Here is a 25,898-nt window from a genome sequence, read left to right as displayed (position 1 = left end):
CATTGTAAAAAGTTTTTACAATATACAAAGAATTTTTTCAGTTATTTTGTAGTAAGTAGTATGTAATTTTATATGACTTGTTAGGAATACTAATTTTTATATAATTGTAAAGTAACATAAAAATAATTCAAAACATGCTCGCGATAGCGAACTTTCTTATTAAATATGCAGTAAGAACGACAATTTTGCCGCGACAGCAGAATTCTTTCCCTCCACGTGTGTCATTAAATTCCAACGTATAAAAGCGAGTAGAGAACCGGCATAATGTTCGCGGTAAGGCATTTTTCGGGAGAATTTCGTAACATTAATCGTTGCTGCGAGCGCGAAATACTTTTTATGCAAATACGACAATTATATATTATGCGGGTGAATTTTTGGCGCAATAACTAAAATTTATGCGAGCACTATTTATCTCTATATTTACTAAAGTTTGAAATTTCACTCCACATCATCGCGCATTTTAATTAATGTAACTCGCCTCATTATATGTATATATTATTTACATTTAAGCAGACATGTTATAATCTAACCGTATTACGGTTAAGCAGCTATCCTTTTCACTTTTACGCACTTCCTTTTTTTTTGCATTATAATATACTACATATAGAAGTAAAATTTATGTGAAAAAGTTTCCTAAAACGTTGCGTCAGCATCCTTGCGAATCTTGGCCGCGATACATTAATTAGCAACGTTGCGTGAACGCATTTGTAATGAACTGGGAGTAGTTGCGCGTCCGTGTTCGCACGCGGAGCAATTATTATCCTTTTACGATACATTTTCATCAGTAGCCGAACGCGCCGCGGATTCGAAAGCGAGACATTGAGAGCCAGGCGCCTCGTCGTCGTCCTGATTCCAAGCGTGAATCCTGGGGCGATCCAAGTTCCGGAGAGTCAAATAATCGCGGAATGAGAAATCGAAAGAAGCTCGGGTGGGGATGTCGTCCTTGCGTGCGCGCAAAAAATCGCGAGGCACGCGAGGCGTGGCATTGTTGTTCTTGGAAGATCGCGAAACGAAGGCTCCAAGGAACTTACTCATTGTCAGCCCTCGTTCGGCCGCGCTTTCCCACTCGTCACCGCGGCTACATCATCGCAGCGCCGGCTCGCCTTCGGCAAACGCGATAATCGGCGACGACGTCCATCATCCGGCCTACCTTGGAAACGGTTTTCTCACCGGGACGAATCGCGTGACGTCGATCTAATCGCACTCGGACGCAATTATCTGCTTGCCCACGCATCGCCGCGCCGCCTCGATCGCCGACTTATTTAAGAACTCATTAAGGATAGATCATTAAGGATAGATATGGGATTTCACTCATTTTCCATTTTTCGCGAATAGTAATTCATCATTACACACTTTTCTTATATTATATATTATTATATATTGGATTATTATTTTACATATAAAAAAGAATTAGCATTAATCTTTAAAAAGGCCCTTAAAAATCCTTAAAAAGAGTAATAATATAATATTGTATTATATTATTGCTGCCTTAAGGAGTGTAATGCTAATTCTTCTATAATTTAGCTGATCTCATTCTATTTGTTATTGTGTAATTAAGAACTCATTAAGGATAGATATCGACATGGGATTTTACTCATTTTCCATTTTTCGCGAATAGTAATTCATCATTGCACACTTTTCTTATATTATATATTATTATATATTGGATTATTATTTTACATATAAAAAAGAATTAGCATTAATCTTTAAAAAGGCCCTTAAAAATCCTTAAAAAGAGTAATAATATAATATTGTATTATATTATTGCTGCCTTAAGGAGTGTAATGCTAATTCTTCTATAATTTAGCTGATCTCATTCTATTTGTTATTGTGTATCCAACTAAGAGTCATTAGAACGATATAAATTACTTCGCTAATCAAATGTTTTACGTCGATCCTTGATTCTCTCTGACCTATGCAGGCCAGGAGTTCCAGCCGCGGAAGCGAAGTCTGTCTCTGTCGATGTAAGATAAGGTGCATAATGAGGCTGAGATGTTGTGCGATTGCGGACCCCTGTTTTAAGACGTGGGAACAGGAACGTGTAAACACGTAGATCGTTCGTAGTGACTCGTTCCATTTTTTATCCTTCTCTATCTCTCTCACTCTATTTAACTCTCTCTTTCTCTTCTTATCTTCTCTCAAGAACCACCTCCTCCATCTTGCTCGTCGATGACGACTCTGCCCCCTTCTAATCGACCCTTGCACAGGCGGTAAGTCATCAGGGAGTGTAGAACTCTTTTCCCGGCGTGGGATAAAATTGGCCGAGTCGATTAAAACCGTCGCAGTTATTCACGATGAGGAATTGCCCGGCTAATGCCGGGTTAATGCGTTCTCGATACGTCCTGCGATTAATAAACGATGAGATGTCGCGAACACGTGGCCGGGAAATTTTATAATAACGCTTCCATAGATCGACTCTCTTCCCATTTTTATAATTCCCTCGTGGATTATCCAGGCTTTATAAATTCGCGTCGACATTTTTTCCTTTTTCGTTAAACTATAATATTGATCGTGGCGATTTTCTTCAAAAATACCACTCGACGAGCCAATTGATTTCCCTGACCGCTCTATTTTTATCTGCGCGGAATAATAAAGGATACCCGCGTATCAGGAAGAATGTCTCCAATTCGGTGGAGAAAAATTTCCTGGTTTCCTGAACATTACGACACGGTTATTCAATCGGAGAGAGAGAGGTTTCACTCTCGTTTGCCATTGAATGGCAAATTGTGCGTGCGCGAAATTCGAATGCAACGCACAACATAGGAAGGCACATTCCCTCTTCGTTCACACTTACGTCTCTTACGCGCTGCACTCCGGAATAACAAGCGCATCCGTCGCGACGCATTTTCTAACCGTTCTGGAAAACGTGTCGGAACAGCACTTTTACCCGGGAGAATAGTGTCTTCGTAACGATCATAAGTATTCCGCTGGCAGCGGTGCCATTGAATCGCGAATGACGGAGCCGATCGTTGGAAACCGCGCTGAATCACTTTGTTATTTAAATAAATTTCAATTTACATTCGCGCGCTCCACATGGTATGCGCGAGCGAGCGAATTATATAACGTCTGTGAATTGTATACAATTTAATTGCAACTCCACGATGCGGCGATATAGATAAACGGGATCGAACGAATGTAGTTTCTTTGAAACATAAACGGGCTCAAATTCATTTTTCCCTACAATTAGATAATGGCGCACAGAGCATGAATTTTGCTTGGTATGCTGTCAAAATTTATTTAGAACGTGTATATTAATTCGAAATTACTTAATCTCAAATTGTGCACAGAGTATGAATTATGCTTGGTATACTGCCAAGACTTATTTAGGAAATGTATACCTAATGAGTAATAATGATAAAAGGATTATGTAATCTCGAATTGAGATGCATTAAATTCCTAAATAAGTCTTGGCAGTATAGCAAGCAAAATTCGCGCTCTCCGCACAATTGTCTAGTTGCAATGAAAATTCAATTTATAAAATATAAAATATACAAAAAATATTTGATATCGAGAAGCCTAAAAATTCTTAATAAATGTATTTTTACTATAGTTTTCCATTTGAAATTCAACAAATTTAATTACCGCGGAGGATATAACTTGTTCGCGACCTATCTCGCAAATACGTTCCATTCATACCATACAAGCGGGGATTCCATTCAAGTTACCTGCCATTGTCTGTAAATTCCGAAGTGCGCTGAAGCCGCGTTACGGAAACCGGGAATAATTAACCGATCGGCATCTTATATTAAACTCATTTTATACCATTAGCGGTTTCCATTGTATCGCACCTTCGTGCTTAACCGCGCGGAAAATCTACCGATTCTCCAATGTCATGTGCGTTATCGGATGCCCGTAAATTATTGCGTTGTTCCGTGGTTGTATATATATGTTAGTTAGCTTCATGTTACATCAAATTTGTTGGCTTCAAGGCGAAAGAAGCTTTTATCAGGAAACAAGATAATTTAAAACTTTGTAAATACAAAGTTTCGTATTATCTGAGCATTAAATTAAAGTGCAAAATGCAAATTGTCCTCACACTCTTTCTCGTTATCTTTCTCTCTTTCTATTAAGCTTCGCAAGCAGAGTTTATTGAATTAAATTTTTGTATTTAAATCACATTCTAGTCGATTGCGCAATTTAATCAATCAAAACACGCGTCTCTGGAACGGGAGAACATTTTATTGCGAGCAGTTTAAACAGCGCTGAAGAGCAGTTTCGCCGGAATTATCGTGTATATTACCCTGTAAGAGAACTTCGAGCAAAGTGTTACGTACAGCAATTCGTATAACTGCAAGGAATGTCAATAAAATCGCGACGTTGTTGGGCGGATGATAGATGGCTACACGCAAGAAAACTACTTAGCCTTAGATAACCGGAACAAGAAGAACTCGCCGAATTAGGTTGCGAGTTGAAAGCGACCTCAGAGAGAGAGAGAGAGAGATGCGAAACCAATAAGTACCACGAGCATATAAGTTCGGGGTGTGCCAAGGATACACCGAGACATTTCTTCCCCACGTTTCGCTGGCGCGCGCGATTCTCACACGATTGTATTGAAATGCGCCTCGTAAACAATACGTTGCGTCACGTATCGCGGGGCCACGCCACGTAAAGTGCCGTGGAATTGACACAGACGTGACAGGAGGAGAGCAAGCGAGAAGGAACGGAGTCTTCTCTTTGTATACAGAACCAGAATCAAACGCTGATCCTCCGAAAATTGGCTCCGATTGGATAAGGGGGAACGAATTAATACCGCGATGTTTGAATAACAACAGAAGCGAGTTGCTTGACAGTTGAGCGAGTGAACAGATTCCTGACCCCACAACTGATAAGGCTTAATTAATCCAACGTTGCCCGAGATTGAATTTTAATCTGTAGCCTCGCCTTTTCTCGCGTTTTATCTCGAAAGCTATCCACGCCGTGTATAAAACTTATTATTAATATTTTAGCAAACAAGATTAGGACCCTGAACCCAATCTGTCTAATGAGCTTCGTGGGACTTAATTTGATATAGAAAGTCTCGCTCAATACGACGTTTCTCAATTTTATATTGCGCTATATTTCTCGAAGTTACCATTATATACATAATAAGGGGTGCCATTCTCTCCATTACAGTCTACAGTACATTTGTTCACGTATCATCGAGCGTATCTGCCGAGCTCTTTGGCATTACGGTCACGAATAAACCTTTCACGACTTCACGGTTATTAGAATCGTAACGGAGACGGTTTGTAGGTCTCTTCCAGGTCGCGGAATGGAACATTAGACTCCACCGATGACAAAATAGACCCGCTGAAAGATCCTTCCATCGAAGAGACGAATTATAAGAAGGTCATATTTGTTCTGTCGCACTGTTGCGTGATGAACGAGATTTTTTCTTTTTCCTTCTCTATTCGTTTTTTTTTCTTTCGAGAGAAGTATTAGACGAAAGAGAGAAAGAGTGATACAATCACACATGTGGTATTTGTCCAGCGGGAGAATATTGACTCCACGTTCTATTTATATATGTATTTATGTGATTAACAATAAGTGTCTTTTGCCAAATCTTGTTTGTGAAGAAGAGTGAGAAAGATATCACATGATATTTAATATCGAATTAATATCGGACGCTGCATACTATTTTGATTTAATATTATTTTGATTGGCTATAAAGAAGCTACAGTATAGAATCAAATTTTATTATGTTTTTACTTGCGTTAAATGTCACAGAAAATCACATTTTCTGCTTTAATAAAAGAATAAAAAATTTTCTCTCGCACATTTCCATAGTTTTGTGATACTCTACAGTCGGGCAAAAACGAAAATTGTGTTGCATGCCGGTAAAAAAAAAAATTAAATGGGTTTTACTAATTCGAGCGTACGTGTATAGCTGAGTTAAAATCAAAAACGCACGTTTTTAAAATAACACAACTGTATTTGTTTCCTAGTGAAATTTTTGCAAGATAGTATTGCGTGCAAAAATGTAAATATACATTTTTATACAAACTTTTCTGATTTGCAAATATTATATATTTTTTTACGTGGTTTCGCGTAAATAGGATGCATCACAAATTATTTCATGCAGAACAAACTATATTTGGCAGTAAACCTATAAACCTTGTCGAGGATTTGAGATCTCTCGCCGAATAGATACGTTTTATGAACAGACAAATAACGTCTTGAGTTATTGAGCCTTGAGAAAGGATCATTACGGCATCATACCTGTTATCCTACTGTTACGACCCTTAGACGAGTCTATTGTTACATGTCAATTGTCACGCCCTATTTTGTCATCTAAATTGGAGTCTACGAAGGACGTACATTTCTATACTTCACACACTCGCGATCAACCAGCGGATGCTGACACATTTATTATGCGATCTGGGATAAATGGATTGATCTCATCGAGTCTTCGTCATCGTTTCTTGCGCACTAGTTTTTGTTCTTTCGAAACGGATCTCGAACGGTAAATATAGTAGAATGTAAAATTAAGATCGTTATGCAATGTGCATTTTTCATAAAAAACCACAAACTATGGTAAAAGGTACTTCATCTATATATATATATATGTATTTTACATATTAATTTGTATATTTATGTGACATTTCTTTTTCTATTTTGAAAAGAAAGTTAAAATAAATTTTAAAGGAAAAAATTGTTTGAATAATAAATTAAAATTAAAAATGATTCTTTTAGAAAAAAGAGAGTTTCTTACACGGATCATCCTGACTATAATTCCGTTTATCTTTTCAAGTATTATAGGTATGAAAAGAGCATTAGGCAAACCGCTCAGAATAAATTATCTGTGAATATCTACTTCATTGTCGTCATCGTCGTCGTTATCGTCGTTCTCTCAACAAACGCCCAAGTAGATGACCGAACTTAACTCAGCGTGGCACCAAGCTCCCTTATGAAATTCTGTTGCCACAGTCGTCGTGTCGGAGTAATAAGCGACTGCGTAAGAAACGGGCTGGCTCGTTGGAGTCGAAAGAAAGCGGCGATATCTCGTCGTCGGTTAACGAAATCGTCCGCGGAAGCGGGTAACCTTCAATTATGCGTTCAGAAGGCAATGTCATCGGTAGAAAAAGCAAAAGAAAAAATTGCTGGAAAACCATCGCAGCATCTCGAGTCTGAATCTGGAGCGCGATTTCGCGCCTTCGCCGATTGCGAAACGTTCGCGAACGTGACGACGATCGGGCGATTTAACTCGGCATTACACAGATCCAGTTTGCGTGATAAACGAGAAGCGGATCGGATAAGAGAAGACATAAACTGTGTACTTTGATAAACGTAAAGTGAATTATTCATTGATATTACAATTTTATGTATAAATATAGATTCTTAGCTTGTCGCGATATTTTCGATTTTTCTTACGGATAATACAATTTGTTTCAAGAAAATTGTTTAAAATTATATTTTTTTAAGATTAAATTTATTTGTAAGAAAGAAATATCGCAACAAGCTAAGAAATAAAGAATGGAACTTTATATATGTGATCGATCAATCTCTAATTCGATATCACCGCAAGCAATCATAAAAAACATACTTTATACACACACATTACTAAAGTAATACATTTCGACATATCACATAAAAATAATGGACTCATGCAATCTCAGGAAAACATTGAACAATAGTGTCCGGCTTATGTTAGTATTACATAAATGCGCAACAAAAGAATTTGGGCTGGAGATCGAAAGGTTTTGTCACTTATGATCTTGATCCAGATAGATCGAGTAATCATTCGGGCGGGACCAATCGTTTTTCTTTTTTTTTTCTTAAGCTAGTTACGTTCACGGAACGATGGTGATGTGTACCTTATACGTGCGAGGCAAAAAATAGCATTGCACCGTTGCGAAGACAAACGGGCTTTGTCGAGAATTGCGTAAGTGAGGAATAGAACAGAAGCTACCACGCCTTTCTCGACCAAAACTTGCAAGAGCTAAAACCGTTCCTTTTGCAAAAGAATGTCATTTTGATTACACTGAAAAAACATTTATTGAATTCGAATATAAGTATATTTATTTCAATACTGCCTAATGAATTATTTATTTGAAGCTAATAATATTGATTTGATGTGAAAAATATTTATTTGATATAAGAAAATCTTTTTCAAAACAAATTAAGTATTTATTTATTTCAAATAAATAATTCATTTGGGAGTATTTAAATAAATATTTATTAATTTAGTCATTTTTTTCAGTGTAGAAGATAACAATCTAAATTTTTTCTTTCGCAGTTTTACAATAAAATAAGAAAGATTATGTAGAGCAAAATCTGTGCAACAAAAAATATCTTACAATTACTTACGTTTATTTTTTATGAAAATCACACAGCTGTTAATCTTAAATTTCGTAAGTCGCACTTGCCAAAGTTCTGTTTAAGAATAAACACGTGGTAACAAGTTTTTCGTAATTAAAGAATATATCACTTTTTCTCTCAGGATATTCTGTAATATGCGTAATAGTCCGGTTTTATTTCGTGATTAATAGAATTAGGCGTAAATTTCGCTGTATTAATTATCCGCGCGTTCTCTCTTCGCGGGAAAAAAATACGTTGTTTTGCAAAAAAAAAGAAAAAGAATAGTATTAATTCGGCTTTGTGTACAGAAATGAAAGAACGTTCACTTACGTTAAGAGAGAAAGAGAAGCATGGCGTAATATTTATACACTCAGGAACAAGGATGAATAAGTAATATCGGATACTTTTTTTTACATTAAAAGAAAAAAAGAGAGAAATTGTAATTAAACCGAGTAAACATTAATCTCGGAAATTTAAAGCAAAAATTCAAATCTCTTTATGAAATTACGCATTGCATTTTTCATATGCGAACAATGCGCTGTGTAAAGTTTCGTCAGAAAATTAAACTTTAATAAAAATAAGGATACAAATATTTTTACATAAAATATTAATAAAAAAAGTAATAAAAACATATATGTTTCTAATAGGATCTAAATTTTTTACATAAAAGGAAAGGATTAAATTTCTGTCCTGTTTTTCAGGATAAAATATATATAAAAATTCGAATGTAAATACGTTAATAAATTGAATTTTCAGTCCAACATTATCTTCTATTTCGAAAATTATTATTCATAATGTGCACGAGTATTATTACGGTCAACATATAATTAAACGCGATTACATTTTTCCATTCAGATTGACAATAATAGATATCGAATCATTTAACGCTCGCATTCGCTCTTAAATTGATTCCCATTACAATTTCACGTTCACTTGACTGCCTTCCGCCGTTTTGGAATTCATTGGAATGAATTATTTCTAAATACACAGTGTAACAACAGCGAACAACTCGAGAAATAAGGTTTATCCGTAGGCGATTATCTCGCTCTCTCTCTTTCCTATTCTTTCAACATAATCGTCTCTGACGGTCGAATCAATCTGCTACATCTTTTAACGACTAACCGTAGGATTCGCACGAGTAACGTCCGTGAGGAACAGACGGGCTCTATCCCATCCATCCCGTTCAATTAACCAGCGAGACTATTCCCGTAACCTTTGCAACGACTAATCAATCTCCCGTTCATATACAACGTTCCGTCGAATCGACGTGAGCGTTCTGCCCGAATACCAGCCGATCGAATCCCTTTCGCGAGATTTTCGCACGAGCGATTAACGTCGACGTGTGTCAGCACACGTGGAGATCCCGTCGTTTTCTTACACACCAAGACAAAAAGAGCTGGGGAGGGTACCATCAACCTGGAAGAGTGGTGGCACACGAGGCCGAAAGCTTTTGCCCGGAACGGAACCACCGTGAGGTGGGAGATGAATATAAGCCCATCGTCTGGGAATAATGCTATCAGTAACTTCGCGACTCGGCGACTCGGTCTCGCATACAGTAAAACGTGGAAACGTGGAAAACGCATCATGCTGAAGGTATAGAGAAGCGCGGCTCGAGTTAGGTGTGCGATATGAACGGGTGGATGGGTGGCTCTCTATGTGTACATGTGTGTGTGTGTGTGTGCGCGTGCGTTTCCGCGTTCGCTTCTAGGACGCCCTTATCAAGGATTTCCCTTAACTCTCTCGTTTTTTCTTTTCCCTCGGTCGAGTATTTGTTACAAATATTACACGTAACAGCTGAATTTATGTAATTTTCTTGATTTTTTTGCCAAGAGAACAAGAAAAATAATTCCGGAAATTTGTTTCTTGTCAAACCGATTATATATGAGATATTTCGAAATTATTTCCTTAAGATTTAATTATGAAAAAAAAATTTCTTTATTTTTATAACGTTAAGAGAGAGAGAAAACTAACGATATTAGGTCTTAAAGTTAGATGAAAAATTTATTTGTACGTATAATCGGGTAGATTTACAATTTTTTTACTCCGTAGCTTTTTAGCATTATATAATATTTGTATTATGCTGAAAAGCTTTTTAGCATTATATTTATATAATGCTAAATGGTGCAAGAAAAATCTTCTGAATTATTTCACCTCTCTATATGTCTTTACAGATTCTATAAATAATGAAAGTATGGAAAAATGTTTCCCTTCGTTTTCATTTTTTCATGAAATTGCTCAGTAAGTCAATTTCTTTTCATATTGAATATTTAAAATTATTACTTCTTCGAAAACTCATATGGAACTCTTATAATTTAATTTTTATAATTTAAAAACTTTTATAATTTTAGAAATTTTAGAAATGAAAAATTTTTTTTTATTCAAAGTGTCGTCTGTTTGCATAATTTTTAAATGCAACATTTAATTCATCAAATATTGCTATGAATGCAAATTCAGTTATATAACATCTTCAATATCTTCTTTATTTCTTTCCGATTTTCCGGTTCACGAATCCAAGTATTCGAGAAATTCACGCTAGCTTTCTCAGGCATGAATATTCTTGCCGAGGGCGTAATAAACCTTTTCGCGATATATCATCTCCATCGCGACGAAATGAGGAAGCGGAATCCTTAACCACTTCCGCGACTTTGTATTGACTTACGATCTATTGGCCTGGCCTGCGAGTAACAAGGTCGGCGTGAAAGTGAAAAGGACGGTCTTTTCTCACTGAAAGGACTCCCGATCCGAAGAAGCGTAAAAAAATATATCGAAATCCGAGGCGCGTGTCCCCGGAGACTTTTCCAGATAAATCAACGACGACTTTCCAAATCCCTTCAATTGATCCTCCACTAATGAAAATCTACGGTGCACACAGTGGGATTCAATTGTGGTTGCATTTATTCCACGCATTAAAAAAAAAAAAAAATGGAAAAATATCGAGAAAATATCGCGAGAAAGAAGAAAGTAAGACAAGTCAGAAGGCACACTGTCGAGGAGGCATCCTTGACATAACTTGGCATAATTTGTTACGTTAACAATGTCGTTTTCCCACAGAAGAAATTTACGACCGCGTATATTGCGATTTTTCAGACGGCTTCTTTCCTTTGCGCCGTATTAGCGTGCGCTAACGCGGTTGTTCTCAGCGGCTACAACGGCCATGGCCTGTCCTACAGCGATTACGGCGATCTCGCCGATGGATACATAGAATCCACCGGATACAATGTTCTGCCTACCGTCGCCGTCCCGGTGCACTCGGTGTCCGCCGCACCGTTACACCTGGATGCATCCCTGGACCACCACGGCTACAAACACGTCGAGCAGGATCACGACTATTACGTAAGTGCTTCTCTTCACAAGTGCCTTACGCTTATTCACGTTTATCGCGAGAGAGTGCGTAGCGGAAATGTCACGCGAGGTTCGCGAATCGTTTAAGATTTCCTCGAAAGATTCTTCAAATTTCTCGAAAACGTATAATTTAATTATCACAAATAATAAGATGCAATTTAATTCGACCGAAAACTGGCTATTCATTTATTGAAAATAAGTACACACTACGTTTCGACCCACATTGTGGTCCTTTTCAAGTGTTGTTCTTATTCAGCAATTACATTAATTAAAAATAGAAACATGAAAGTTGTTCTGTCATATCGACAATCTGTTAGCTACTGTGTGTAATTTAATTAGAATAAAAATACTGCACAATCGCGCTTCGACTTGTTCGCTTGCTAATTGACGTTTAATATAAATTCTTGCGCGTACGGCTTCCTGTAAAGTGTCAAGATGTCCCGAGTCTCGAGTGACGCTAGGCTGTGTTTTATGGACGGAAAGAAGTGTTTTCAGGCTACCCAGAAGGACGCGTTATGTTAATTTAGATTCCTGTCTCGGAAAAGAGGCGTCTGACGACAACGGTATTTCCTCGCTATATCTCATTGTCAACTCTGTTTCCGCAAATGCTTATTGCCATCGCTTTCTCGCACGATGTTAATTGTCACTGGCACCTCGACGGTAATATCGTGTGACGGCGCATTTTCTGTTTCTATGGCGTTGCAAAATTCGATTCTACATACAGGATGTTCCGTACCCAGCGAATCACTGATATACAGTTACATTCCCAAAGTCGTTTGGAGATTTGTCCTCAGCAAAGATGTCGAGGGAGGTCATCATTTTTTACATGTTCCCAATTTTTGCCATTATAAATCTTTTTGTAACCTTTAAATTAAAATTCTATATTAAGATAAACTCTACCTGAAATTAATTGAAAAATATAATCTTGTTTCCACAAAATTTGGTTTGCAAAATCCTTTTATTTTCAATTATTTATAACTCAAAAATTATTTAATTGCTGCCTCGACATTTTCGCTGAAAAAGAACCGTCTCCAAATGACGTTAGAAATCTACTTTAAATCAATTATTCACTGGGTGCAGGACACTCTGTATGATTGCAAAATATCAAAATTGCCATTAATTTAACAAAAATAAGTTAACAAATCCGCGATATTCAAATAATCTTAGCACCTGACATATTAAGTAGTCAAAGACCATTTTGGGTCAGACAAGGAGGCGCTACAATTTCCTTGCTCGTTTAATTGGCCTACTTTTTCTTATTAATTTTTAAACATATTTATTTAATTGATTTCCCAACTGTTGGATTAATTTTATTATTTCTTTATTATTTTTTATTTGTATGCCTGTAATAAAGAATCTCGTAACTTCTTAATCATTCGGCTCGCAAGTTGGCCTACTATCGTATTGTTTGATTTTAATTTATACACGAGCCTTATCCTAATTTCATATTATTTACATTATTATTATTAATTTTAAAATATTCACGAGTCTAATAATGACTAAAATTGATACATTATTTTGGTTGCAGTCGCACCCGAGATACACGTTCAATTACGGGGTTCACGATCCTCACACTGGCGACGTGAAGACGCAGCACGAGGTGCGAGACGGCGACGTCGTCCACGGTTCTTACAGCGTGAACGAGCCTGACGGAAGCGTGCGTATCGTCGAATACACGGCGGACGATCACAACGGGTTCAACGCCGTCGTGAAGAAGGTAGGACCGGCGGTGCATCCGCAACCGGTGCCGATCGTCAAGTACGTCTCGCCTGCGCACTACAACAGCTACGACTACGAGAAGCACTATTAGCGGACTTCTCGGACCTCCGAAATGTGTAAATACAACGTCGAATCGGGCGTTTCGCTGAGGGGCATTAGCCGATAATCAGTCTGCTAGTCAACTGCGACAGCGAACTACGTTTTCAATTGGACGTTTCGATTGGCTACCGAACATTGTGATTCACAATAGCAAGGAAAAAAAAAGACAAAAAAATTTGGTTCGTCTATTCTTAGACTTAAGATAGCTTCTAAAAGGGATTCTCTGTTAGAATTACGGGTTTCTTTTAACTGTGCGATAAGTAATATCTAATTTATAACTGAGATTATTGAAAAACATCGACCTTTCTGCTGACACAATTGATTTAATCTCTGTTGCCGTATGTCAAAATAAATGTAGTCTTGTCTTAATTATTCATTTCATTCATCCGACGCTTTATTTCCAGAAGCGCCCGATTGTATTAACTATGTCAACACTCGTAAGCCTATTACTTCTGCAGATAACAGAAATGCAATTTTCTATCTATTTATTTTACATTCCGCTCGAAACTCGTGCAGAAAAATATTTTACACCCCTTGAAAAAAAGAGATTATTCGATATTGAACACGAATTGTAACCGCGCATGTCTAAAGTATATTGATTTATATTTACGATGACTACTACGGCGTCATAACACAAATTTCATCTATCATCGCGGTGCCTCTTTTGCGTTCAATTTTAGATGTCGTACAACTTACATACATAAATATGTATCACAATTTTGAACAGGATGTATAAATGAAAATTTACTGCCTTATATTACCATTCGAAAATTTTTACAATCTATATATGCAATAGATATACATATAGTGATGAATTTGAATTCAAATTTTAGAATTTCAAGAGAGAAGAAAAAGTTTTTTACAGGGATAAAAAATTCAATGCTAAATTAAAATAAAAAAGAAAGAATTAAATGTATATTTAGAATACGATCAACAGGTTACAAAACAGATTTAAAAGAGCAAAAGTAGTTGTTAAGTTATTTTTGTAACTCCATTGTGTGCATAAAATATATTATAATACATTTAAGGAGAAAAAACTTGTATAAAAAAATGATAATAATAACGAAACAATATAAAAATTATTTGTATTAAAGTGAAAATAAATGAACGATGAATTTATATTCTCACGTTTTATCCGGCTTTACTTTCTATTTAGATGTAGAATAGCACAACTAAGATTATTTAGATGTTATATAGAGTTTCCGACCAGCTTTGCTGTCATTCAACTTCTCTTCAGCGAAGAGGAATTTCATAATGAGGTAACATGTGATCTTTCAAACAAATTTTAATGAGATGTAAGCAGCTTTGTTTCTCCAATAACGTTTAAATTGTTTCTTCAATAACGTATAAACAATTTTGTTTCGCTCCAAAAACTTTATATTAATACATCATTATAATTTTAAAAAGAGCGAAAAAATATACTATTAAATCTAAGAAAATTGCGAGAAGGATAATTTTCTCTCTTCGTTCTCAACCGTTCTAATTAAATAACAGCGAAGAAAAAAACATCAACGGTTGCAATAAAAAATTGTTCAATATTTTCTTATTGTTAGCCGCATAATTAAAAGTAAAATATTAAAAATTGTTAATTATCTAATAATCATAATGTTGACTTTACATTTTTATGAAGAAGGATAATTGTTTTCGCATGCAATTAAAATTCTCTCTTTTGTGTTACGGTTAACGTCGTGGCCTTTAATGAGTTAATGTGCTGCAGTACTTTCAGTGCCAATGTCTCATTCTTAATTAGCGTATCGCTCTTAATGGATCACGGCTGCGTGCATAAAGTTACTTAATTCATTCGATAACTATCTTGATGCGTCGGTGGCTTCGTTTGCGCGGCTAATAAGTTTCACTAGACATAATTAGCCATACACGTATACATGGAAGAAAATGCTCGATCCGAACAATAACACGTTCAGTTCCTGCTTCTCTGTCGCTCAAATTTAAGCGCCATAAAATTCCGTAAAGCTCACGTTTTCCAATTATATTACATTTTCGCGCTATATATAGCTAATCGATCTTTATTTACAATTAGCATCAACTTTTGGTGATTACGGACGGTAGCTAGAGAAAGCGTCAAATCTTTTTGCTCAACTTTTTAAAGCGGATATGGCGAAGCATTTCAGGAAGTATCTAACATACCGTGAAACGTATCATCGTTGCATATGGAATTATAAATTGTATTTTATTACTGTACGAGCATTTGGCGAATGAACAGGCGGGAACCTGTCAGACGATGTCAACAGGAAATAGTGCACTTACCTTGGCCTCCTGGTATATCCTGTGAGCGATGATGCTCGTGCTCTCAAACATATTTTCGCCGGGACCGGAAGCGAAGCATTTCTCTTTTTTTCCAGGACATGTGTACTGATCGGAACAGTTCTGCCCAGAGAATTCGCATTTGGGACCACGTGTATTTGGCGAAACGTCACCGAGATTCGTGGAGGCGAAGGCTGCCACGAACTGACCCTAAATAAAAAATATTGTGACATATGAGTTGCGAATATACATAGATATTTGCTATTTCAATAAACATTATTATTTAAACATTATTATTATCTAATGTAGTCTTTCCTACGATTTTTCTAAACGATATATTTGCATAGATGTGATTGAAGACAAAGAAATACGCTTGCACAAAGAATACAATATAAAGTATGAAAAATGAGTGTGCTATGATGCTATAAATATATTCAGAGTTTTATTTCGCGAATCACAATAGGAGGTGAAACTTATATTTTGAATGGAAATAAAGTAACGTTAACTCTTAATTGTTTTAATCGAATCTCGCGAGCGAAATTGTGATTTATAGTGATATCGTAATATATTTATATGAAACGAACAACCTGCATTACATTAATGGTTCATAATTTTGCAATTTGCCAGTGAACAGTACGCATCCGAGAATTTTTATTAAAGCTCCTGAGGTTAATATTGCCTGAAATGTAAATGCAAACGGCTATCGCAGTGCAACGTTTAAGGATTAATGGCATTGAGCGGTAAAAAAGTGAGAAAATAAAGAGAAAAACTAGCAAAACATGCAGCACCAACGTGACAAGAAGAACTAATGGAGTCAGCCTGATAGCAAAAAAAAATAATAATAGTGAATGCATGCAATCTATGCACTATAGAGCCAGAGAATAGAGAAGCTCATAAAACTGCTATCCGCACGCGATCTGCAATATTTGTAAGTGCACATAAAATGTGCACATTTATTTAAACGTCGAAATACTCGTGTATTTAATTTTGCACGTGTTCTGGTCCATTTAAAATCCGCAGCAACATCACACAATTTTTCTAATTTTGTTATAAATTTTATTCTACAACAGTATCCCTATAATACAGTATACCATATCTCACCGGAATCTGCTAATCAATTGTCATTCTTAAATCCACGTAGAGAGCGGAAAAAGTAAAATATTTTTTAGTACGAAATATTTGACAGATTTATATTTACATATAAATTAAAGACAATTAATTAATTTAACCCAATTTATTATTTAATTAAATTTAATTGATTTGGCATTTATAAAAATGCAAAATATCGATAATTCAAATATGTATTTTAATCATTTTAATTGTTTGCAATATTTTATTTAATTTAATTTTATTAAATAAATTATTTATTTAATCGTTTGAATTATTTTTATCGTTTTAATTACTTTATCAATTAGTAACCTTTGTCAATTAATTACCTTTTCCGTACTACAATAACGATTCATTACATCAGACACTTAAACACACGGTAAATTAATAAGCTTACTGATATTAATAGCTGAACTGCATGATAGGCACAACATAAAGTCAAGTTGTCGAGTCTGTTTACTATTTACATTTCTAGTTCCTCGATAGCGAAGAATTATGCTCTAGCAAATTTAAAATAATTTATTAAATTGTAATGTGACTTAAAATGACATTGTGTGCACCCATTGAATTTATTTTTCTGTTCTCTATTACATTATTATAAAAAAAATCATGGTTCCATTTAAAGAAGTCAATGTAATCTTACAAACAAAAAAATATTCAGCCAATTTTAATTTTGATTATTGCAAGTCAATTTAATTTTTATTTCTGTTTATGACTTTTTTATCAGATTATCATGTCTTAAAAATTGTGGCTTCCATTAAGAAACTATCCTATATATATACACACATATACATATATTTATGATGCTACATACAGAGCATCAGTGTAACTCTTGCAGTCTGTATATCGTACAACAACGACATAATTTTAGCGGTGCCTATCCATTAACGGAAACTTACCTTGCCGATCGCGGCATTATTATTCATCATCTTCTCAAAGAGGATCGATGCATAACCCATATTGTCGCTGGAGACCAGGCGATTAGTATTGTTCATGCTAGTCGGATGTACAGCGAACCAATTTATGACACCGAGACGTTTATCGTCGGCTCCGATAAATTGCAACTGTGTTAGTATTTTGTCTACATCGTGCTCGTATCTAAACAAAATAGAGAGGACATTAATCATTTACGCAAGCTTCTTTCGGAAAGCGCATTATTCGGACGACGAAATATTTCAACATGTGGTATAAGATTAATTTATCGAAGCAAACATTTATCAATAAGTGGACGTTCATATATTACGTATATTACAAGCTTACATATAGGTTTACATACGTCGACATATGTTACACATGATGCAATATGCTATGAACACATTGCTTTGAGTATTCTGAGAATTAATAACCCGAATATTCACTGTGTACCTAATGCATTCTGCAATCCCCTTACTAAGCAATTGCAACGTAAATTGTGTGTCGCTTGTGTGAGCACATTGCTATACCTATCTACTGCAAAATTGCATATATTCTCGTGTAATAACATAAATACTATTAACTTTTTTTGTATTAAAATTCTATTTTACTCCTGAAATTAAGATATAATGTATGTGTGATTATCACTGCTTTTACAAATATCTAATTAAACATTTTAAATAAATATATAAATTTCCTCCTAAAACAGAGAAAACTTTGACCGATGTTCTCAGAAAATTAATAAGTATAATTACATTATAAATGACGAATTGTCTATCCTTTAAAATAATTGCAAGCACTTTATTACTTACTTATCTCTTTCTGATTTCGGATTGTTCCGATACGCCTGAGGACTCCTATTAATATTAGCGTTTAAAACTTGACCGTGAGCAATCAGGATCCTTCCGGGCACAACTGCATCGTGAGCGCGTTCGATGCTCTGCAAGATTGGAACAAATATCGGTTGTCATCCCATGGTTTATTACCTTTAATCAAGCGAATTAAGCGGCAGCGCGATGATTGTTGTTTGCATCGACTTGCATCGATTGACTCACCTTCGTTATGCCATTTACGATTGCGTTGAACGACTCCCTGACGAAGCCGAATGTGGTCAGATCGAAAAGGACGTCAAGCATGAAACCACCCGGACTCGAATGTGTATGCGTGCCGCTAATCATCACGTTCCTCTCCGTGTACATGTCGCCAAATTGGACCTGCAATTTGCGCAATACCTGCGAAGGGAAAAAGGTGATTAGTATCACGCGATGACGATTTTTTGCAACAAAAATGCACATTGTTCTTGTAAAATGAAATAGAAATCGCGCGCTTATCTATGCAGAGAGGCGAACACTCTTTGATTCTTGCATTATACAATATACGGAAATAATGTAAAAAAATGTAAATTAACCGTTTGATGCTTTAATGGGCTTGAATGCCCATGTAAATATAGTATGCTTCTATCGAGTACGTAACGGAATAAAAATTGCAAGATAAATATTATACTCTTTTATTTTATAAAAACATATTAGAAATGAAAATCTCTTTATATATATAATATACAGTATGACCAAAAATAATTAATTAATTATTTAGTATTACCTCCTGTCGAATGTCGTTGCCTATCATCGCACTATCCACGCTCACAAACACAAATCTTTCCACGCCATCGTCGATTATGAAAGCTCTGGAAAATGTCCGGAGGTGCAAACCATTTCCTTTTTGATCCATTTTTGCATATCCCATCTGAAATAGACACAACTCAATTCAATTTGTTTTGTCTTTATTGTCTGCTTGTTTTTTTTAATTTGTCCATTTAGCTATGAATATATTTTGTTATCTTTCATTTTTCTTGATAACAGCTTAGATATATTTTGTAATATTTTACTTTTTAGCATAACATCAAAGAGAAAAAAGGGAAGAGAATGATTTCATTCAAATAAATTCTCTCTTCACAATCACTCCAAGTATTAATTTTGTACTTCCAAGTATGTACACTCTGCAAAAAACTAACAAAAACAATTTCCGCTGTAGGTCCTGTGCTATCAGCTCTTCCGACGCCAATACTGTAGGAGGCAAGAGTGGTTGGTGATAGTAACAGGATAAGCCATAATGTAGATAAACTACAAATTCTTAGAAATAACGGCACCAAAGTATCCATTCAGCTTCGTGAGCCCCTTGGCTGATCGGACTGAAAGCAAAGAAAGAGATAAGCAAGTAACCGAAGCAGTATATACTCCAATATCTGAGACGCTTGAGAATCGTCGTCGTCGTTTCGCGACAGCTTTTTATTAGCTTTATTGTTCACGATCAATAAGAGAGAAACTGTTGTCAACTTTAATCATGATTTTTCTTTTGTCAGAATGCACGATAACGTAATAGAATGTCATTGCAGGTAAATATTTTTTAGTACAAATTCTCACTTTGCGTGACAACTCTGCGAGGAAAATCGCGCGAGAAAGAGCTTATACTGAATTTAAATCAATAGAGAGATTCAATTAAATTTATTGCCGGAAAAAATTCTGATAATCTTATCGTATTATTTATCAGAGATAATTATATTATGTTCGCAAAAGATAACACGGAGTGTCAATATTCGATATTTATACACATGGATAACGTAATTAGCGACTATTGTTTTCAGGTTGATTCAAAGTATTTATTACTCTCGCTGGCCGCGCATATTCATCAATCGTTAATTAAAAAGATAAAAGAAGAATTATTGATCTCAAGCTTCTGAGCTCAAGGACAACCGGTGGTAATAACCGAAACAACTTTCACTGATCTGTGATGTCTGAGGACCAAAATAAAACTTTCACGAACATTCTACGGCGACATCATCTTCAGTCGAGCATTAACTTTTATAAAATTGCTGTTGCCTATATATAATAAAGTGTTTCTTTACGAGAATATTACTCTACAAAATATGTAGAGAAACGCGCAAGTTTATTGTAGAGTTTAAAGTGCATCACATATTATCTTCCCTCTGCGTTTGCCGCTTGAAAATAATATTTTTCGAGAAAATCCAGCAAATATATCGATGAGCAAACACAACTATCAATCCGAAAATAACAAATCCATGTGTTGCGATAACTGCACAGGAAAAATTGATAGAATTATTATATAAATATAACATTATATATAGATTATAAATAGTACGGAAAGATGGATAAAAGATAAACATGTATAGACACGTGTAAGAAATAATAAATTTGTGTTCTTCGCCAGAGAGAATTTAAAAAATAATAATAAGGAAATTAATGATTAATTCGACCATACTGGCTCTTGTTGATATTATTCTTCTTTATTAGATATGAAGTACACGCGTAAGAAAGTTAGTTCTAGAACAAGCATAGAACGAGAAAATGTTATCTTTTCCATTGTTATTTTTTCTATTGCCTTTTAGAAAAAATATAATAGACATATCTACTAAATACTGTTAAGATCGAGCCTTATATGAGCAGCACGTGCGTCACGTCAATTGCCGTAAACGATAGCAAAATATATGTATAACATAGTTCATGAATAATACATAAACAAGGTCTATATATATATTCCACACACATGATTTTAATAAGCATTGAGAGGTACAGATGTGTGCTTAAATATGTCGAATGCATGGAGAATTTATTTATTTGCACACATATATGATATGCAAATGTGATCGCGCGCGATTTCGAACACTTTTGTTATCCATTGAAATTTTCATTATTCTCTCTGCTGAATAATCATCAGAATCTCAACAATCATATAATGGTAAAATTGTTTATAATTGTTTATAAATTGATATAATATTGTTTATAAATGTTTTTGTTCTAGTTCAAAATCTTGCATAATTGTAAAATATATATGTATATGTATATTGAATGTATGAATAAAATATTTATAACTTTAAAAGGTAAAATTTATATAGAAATTTTATTTTTACAGTTACAGTTTTAAATATACGTTCATTTAACTTTTCACTTTCACTTTGTTGAAAGAGGATTTCAAAGAGAAATGGAGAAATTGGTAAAACTTTTTAACTTTACATTTCGCGGTTGCTGGATATTATGTGGTTAAAATTACACTGAAATTACGATGTATCGGTATAAAAATATAAAGAAATACCGTGACAAATAAATACTGGTTAGCAACTAAATATATAATTAGCAATTAAAGTTGATGAAATGTAAAAGCGATATGCACCAACATGATAATGTTATAATTTATTTACATAATTATCAAAAAGAATTCGCTTAAGAAACAGAAATAAAGTAACACGAGTTTTATTCATTAATGTTAATTAGAAGAAGTAATTAATTTTTCTTTACACGTAACGTATTTTTTCTCACATCGACTAATATTAGATCGCTGCAAAGTTAGCTCTTATATGTATAAAGAATTCTCAGAAAACTTCTACGATATATAATGTGTCACTTAAATACTCTTAGTTAGCGCTTTTCATGTCTCTCAATAAAAATCATTTGCATAATCTGATTTCGTGCGAATGCAGAGGAAGTTTAAAAGAGTTAAACATGAAAAACATGTTTTCAGTTTCAACTCGATCATTAATATTGTATTAAAAGTCGATGTCATCGATAAACGAAAAATCGAGTATTACACAGAAAATCAAAGGTAAAATATAAATCTCTTATTATGTGCGTAACGGATACATTGCTCAATCGTTTTTTCAATTAAAACTGACCAGATGTTTAAAAAATTAAAACTGTGACTATGAAAAAATATTAGACTAAAATACAGCAAACCGAGAGATAAATTCACAGTGCAGTTATAATATTTCACGAATGTGTTCGTTGTGACATCACTTGTTTTCAGAGTTTCTTTGGACTGTATTATAATGATTTTTGCTTCATCGTACGCGCGTTTAGCTGTTTTTGTATATAGTTTGCATTTCATGCAATTTTTTGTTCAAATTTAAATTAAAATAAGCATGAATCACAAATAAATACCAGTCAATTTAAATTTTCTCGTAGGCTTTACTAAAGACTCTGGGATAAAATATTACAGCTAATGACTTCAACGTATGCTTATGCACATTTTTCTTATTACGTTTTCATTAAATATATTTTAGAGATAAGCGGTTTGAGCTTATTCTCAGCAATTTAGCAGTTTAATTCAACCAATTCATCTTTTAACGTGACCTTAAAGTTAATATTTCCTTTTTAAATTAATTGTATGTTATCTCTGAATTTTTCATTAAACCTATCGCTTCTCCAGCACGCGCTTCTTTTAATTAATTAAACGCCGATTAATTAATTAACCATGATTGAAAGCGTCATAATTAAATGAATGATGCAGATAAGTGTCTATACGTATCGCACATACAAATATCTTCTAGAGAGAACGTTGATCTTCTCTATTGACCCACTGCGCCACTTTGAATTACGAAACGATTGCATTACCAACGCAGATTATAAATCAAAATGCATTTTATATATATACGACTTTTAGTAGATAATACTTAATTTATTCCTTGTCGTAAAACTATTGTCTTCACAATTATGAGAATTATTGTCTCCTTAAACTGCCAAATTATATACTCGAGATTAAGTAAGAGCCGGATTCTTGTCAATTTTGACAAAATTCACGATTATATCAGTTATACCACTGGAGACAGCACTTTCACTTTTCATAAAGTAAGTATCTTGACACTGTACTCGTAACATGATTCTGCATTTTCTTTTATGTTTCAAGACAGTTGCATTTCAATTTTTTTAAATATATTTTTTTCATTTTCAGCTCTTACGTTTAAAAATTAAATATTTGTTATAATGTTTACCTAAAGAGATTTGATAGCTTATTATTTATGCTATTGATATTAAAATACAGTAAATGACATAAAAATGTTGCATTATTAATTTATGCTAAAAATATGCATTTAAATGCATTTTGATGACATGCATACTCCACAAGATAATTTTATTGGAAGCTGAGAGAGTTAATATTATATATAACGCTTTTAATAGATTATGTTTCTGATATTATTTCTTCTATCATTCTTTCTAATATTATACTGTGATTATATCGCCTTGCGATAAGATAATATTTATCGAACATTGATATAATTAAAAGCTAATATAGGAACACTTTAATAATAAATGATTCCACACACAAAAAGAATATTTTTCTCTCATTATTGTACCCAAAGCATAAAATATAATAAAATAATTCATAAAAAAATTTAATTATTTTTTAAAAATCGCGCACTAAAAGAGATGACATACATTTGCTCCAATTTTCGCTCACGGTCAATTGAATATTAATAAATCGATTACCGCACTTATTATATCAGCGCACTTTTAATTTCATCGAAAGGAAATGTAAACTTCCGACTACGTGATCGTCATCAGCTGTATCAAGAACAAAGAGGAATGTAACACTGTAACTTACGTGGAACTCTCGCGTACTGTTTATGACTCGAGCAACTACGACTAATATAGAAAGGCACGCACAACTTAGCTGAAACATCGACACGTTTATCTTCGCGATAAACGATCCCGAGCCAAGAGACCTGCGCGACCGTGTCGTGGAACCTGGTCGCTTGATCCTGGACACGATGAGAAAAGGGAGCATGTGACGGCGCCAGCTGGGACCGCGTCACAAACATACCGTCGCCGGCCCGTTACCATGAAGACTCTCTGTTCGCTTGCCGAACCCAACGTTGGGACTCACATGGTCGGCGGCGAGAAAGAAGGGGAGCCGGAAACTATTTTACGGCTATTCTTATTCAGCCTCGCACACACATAGACAAATCAATATATGTGTACCCACTCACATACCATAGACTGCTTGTTCTCTCGTGGTCTCGATACCTCTGTCTTTCGCTCTCTCCTTTGCTCTTTCGCTCTGACACAATGAGAACCGTACACATACAGGTATGTACACAGATAGGACAATCATACTGTTATGATTAGAGAGACAATTGCCACGGAATTGTGTCGTGATCAAAATGCGCGCTGGCGAAAGAGTATGTTATATATATGTGTGATTCATGAATGTTGGAGTAATTATAAAAAAATTAACAATTTATTGAAATCGAAATAAATTCGATTATAAGCCGCACTAATTATAAGAATTTTCAATGAGATAATAGAGTTTAATTTGAAGCTTAAGACTTATATTATTGATTAGGCCACGTGCCGCATTTAGAATCAGTATTGACATCAATTTTATCTTTAAGATGATATATTTCCTGATTTATTAAGCAACAATGATATAATAATCTCGACATAAACGCAAATAATGAATTCAATGCATAATAGTGATTAAAACGTTTAATTATAAGCATGGAACAAAGATATGGAATAATATATACATATATCCAATACGCGTTTATATAATATAAGCAATAAATATTTCATGAATATTGATTGGCCAAATTAATGGTTAGACTAGCTAATTACTTCATTTTGAAATTAAATAGAAAATTATTATTCTTTTAAAATACATATTACAATAGAAAATATATAATTTATATTTTTATATTACAATTTTTATTCGCACATAAAAAATATTGCGTGTAATCATTTTTGATCACTTTGATATGTTACAGAAATAAATAAATAAATAAATATATCAGAGGTATTTCAGGATATAAAGCGACTGTGTTTTAAACAATTTTCCGATTTACATTTTCTGGAGCATAAAGGCATACACTCACAAACTCCAAACACATGAATTAATTTTGTCAAGTGTAATTAAATATCTCTGTGATAATTCAAGAAAATACGAGGAAAATATTGCCCATGAGAGAGCAAATAGTCGACAGTAAATATTATGTATACAGTTGCATACATATATATAAAAAACAAACAGATACCCTGAGTGCTCTTATTTCCCTTGAGACTCCGATATGAGGATTCCGTGCATAACATTTCGAGCATTATTTTCTCGATTATCTCTCTCGTGATTTTTCGAAGCGAAAGCAATCTCCGATCTTAAATCCTTCGGGCCAAAAATATGCACGTACCATGTACATTAATTCAGCGTATGTAATCGCGGAGCAATAATATTTGTCGCGAAATATTGCGATGCAACGTGACCATCGCCATCTTTTTGCATTTAAATAATATTGCAACAAAATATTATAATGCAAGTTTATAATTAATGCGAGTTAATAAATAAGCTACAAATAAATACTTACAAATGCGCATGTCATTAGGATTATTCTCTTGTAGATT

The 25,898-nt window shown here is 34.6% G+C and overlaps 2 protein-coding genes across 6 annotated transcripts in view; one reads left to right on the top strand and one right to left on the bottom strand.

The window, feature by feature from the left end:
- The window catches only part of CDase (neutral ceramidase), a 38,537-nt gene extending 13,961 nt beyond the window's left edge, over nt 1-24,576 (bottom strand). Inside the window, exons 1-7 of one of the 5 annotated variants that reach the window (XM_029299143.2) lie at nt 24,498-24,576; nt 19,730-19,906; nt 19,318-19,461; nt 18,774-18,950; nt 18,531-18,658; nt 17,706-17,904; nt 15,703-15,909 (exon numbers count right to left, since the gene is read on the bottom strand). In XM_029299143.2, coding sequence (XP_029154976.1) covers nt 15,703-15,909; nt 17,706-17,904; nt 18,531-18,658; nt 18,774-18,950; nt 19,318-19,461; nt 19,730-19,876 — 1,002 coding nt within the window. In that variant the 5' untranslated portion in view covers nt 19,877-19,906; nt 24,498-24,576. The other 4 variants (XM_029299142.2, XM_029299141.2, XM_029299145.2 and 1 more) reach the window with 4 other exon arrangements.
- CPR6 (cuticular protein 6) lies at nt 9,807-14,541 on the top strand. The gene is made up of 3 exons (XM_029299146.2): nt 9,807-9,870; nt 11,365-11,610; nt 13,148-14,541. Exons 1-3 carry the CDS (start codon nt 9,862-9,864, stop codon nt 13,427-13,429), a joined length of 537 nt encoding a protein of 178 aa, XP_029154979.1. The 5' UTR covers nt 9,807-9,861; the 3' UTR covers nt 13,430-14,541.
- Nucleotides 24,577-25,898: the final 1,322 nt, after the last annotated feature.

Source organism: Nylanderia fulva, unplaced genomic scaffold, assembly GCF_048542155.1.
Source record: "Nylanderia fulva isolate GAGA-0341 unplaced genomic scaffold, ASM4854215v1 Scaffold12, whole genome shotgun sequence".
Taxonomy (NCBI): Eukaryota; Metazoa; Arthropoda; class Insecta; order Hymenoptera; family Formicidae; genus Nylanderia; species Nylanderia fulva.
The sequence above is the reverse complement of the archived record's forward strand: the minus strand, read 5'-3'. Positions and strand labels throughout refer to the sequence as shown.

Coding starts and splice junctions, on each gene's coding strand:
- CPR6 (XM_029299146.2), top strand. Junction 11,611..13,147: donor AGCAGGATCACGACTATTAC/GTAAGTGCTTCT, acceptor TTTTGGTTGCAG/TCGCACCCGAGATACACGTT.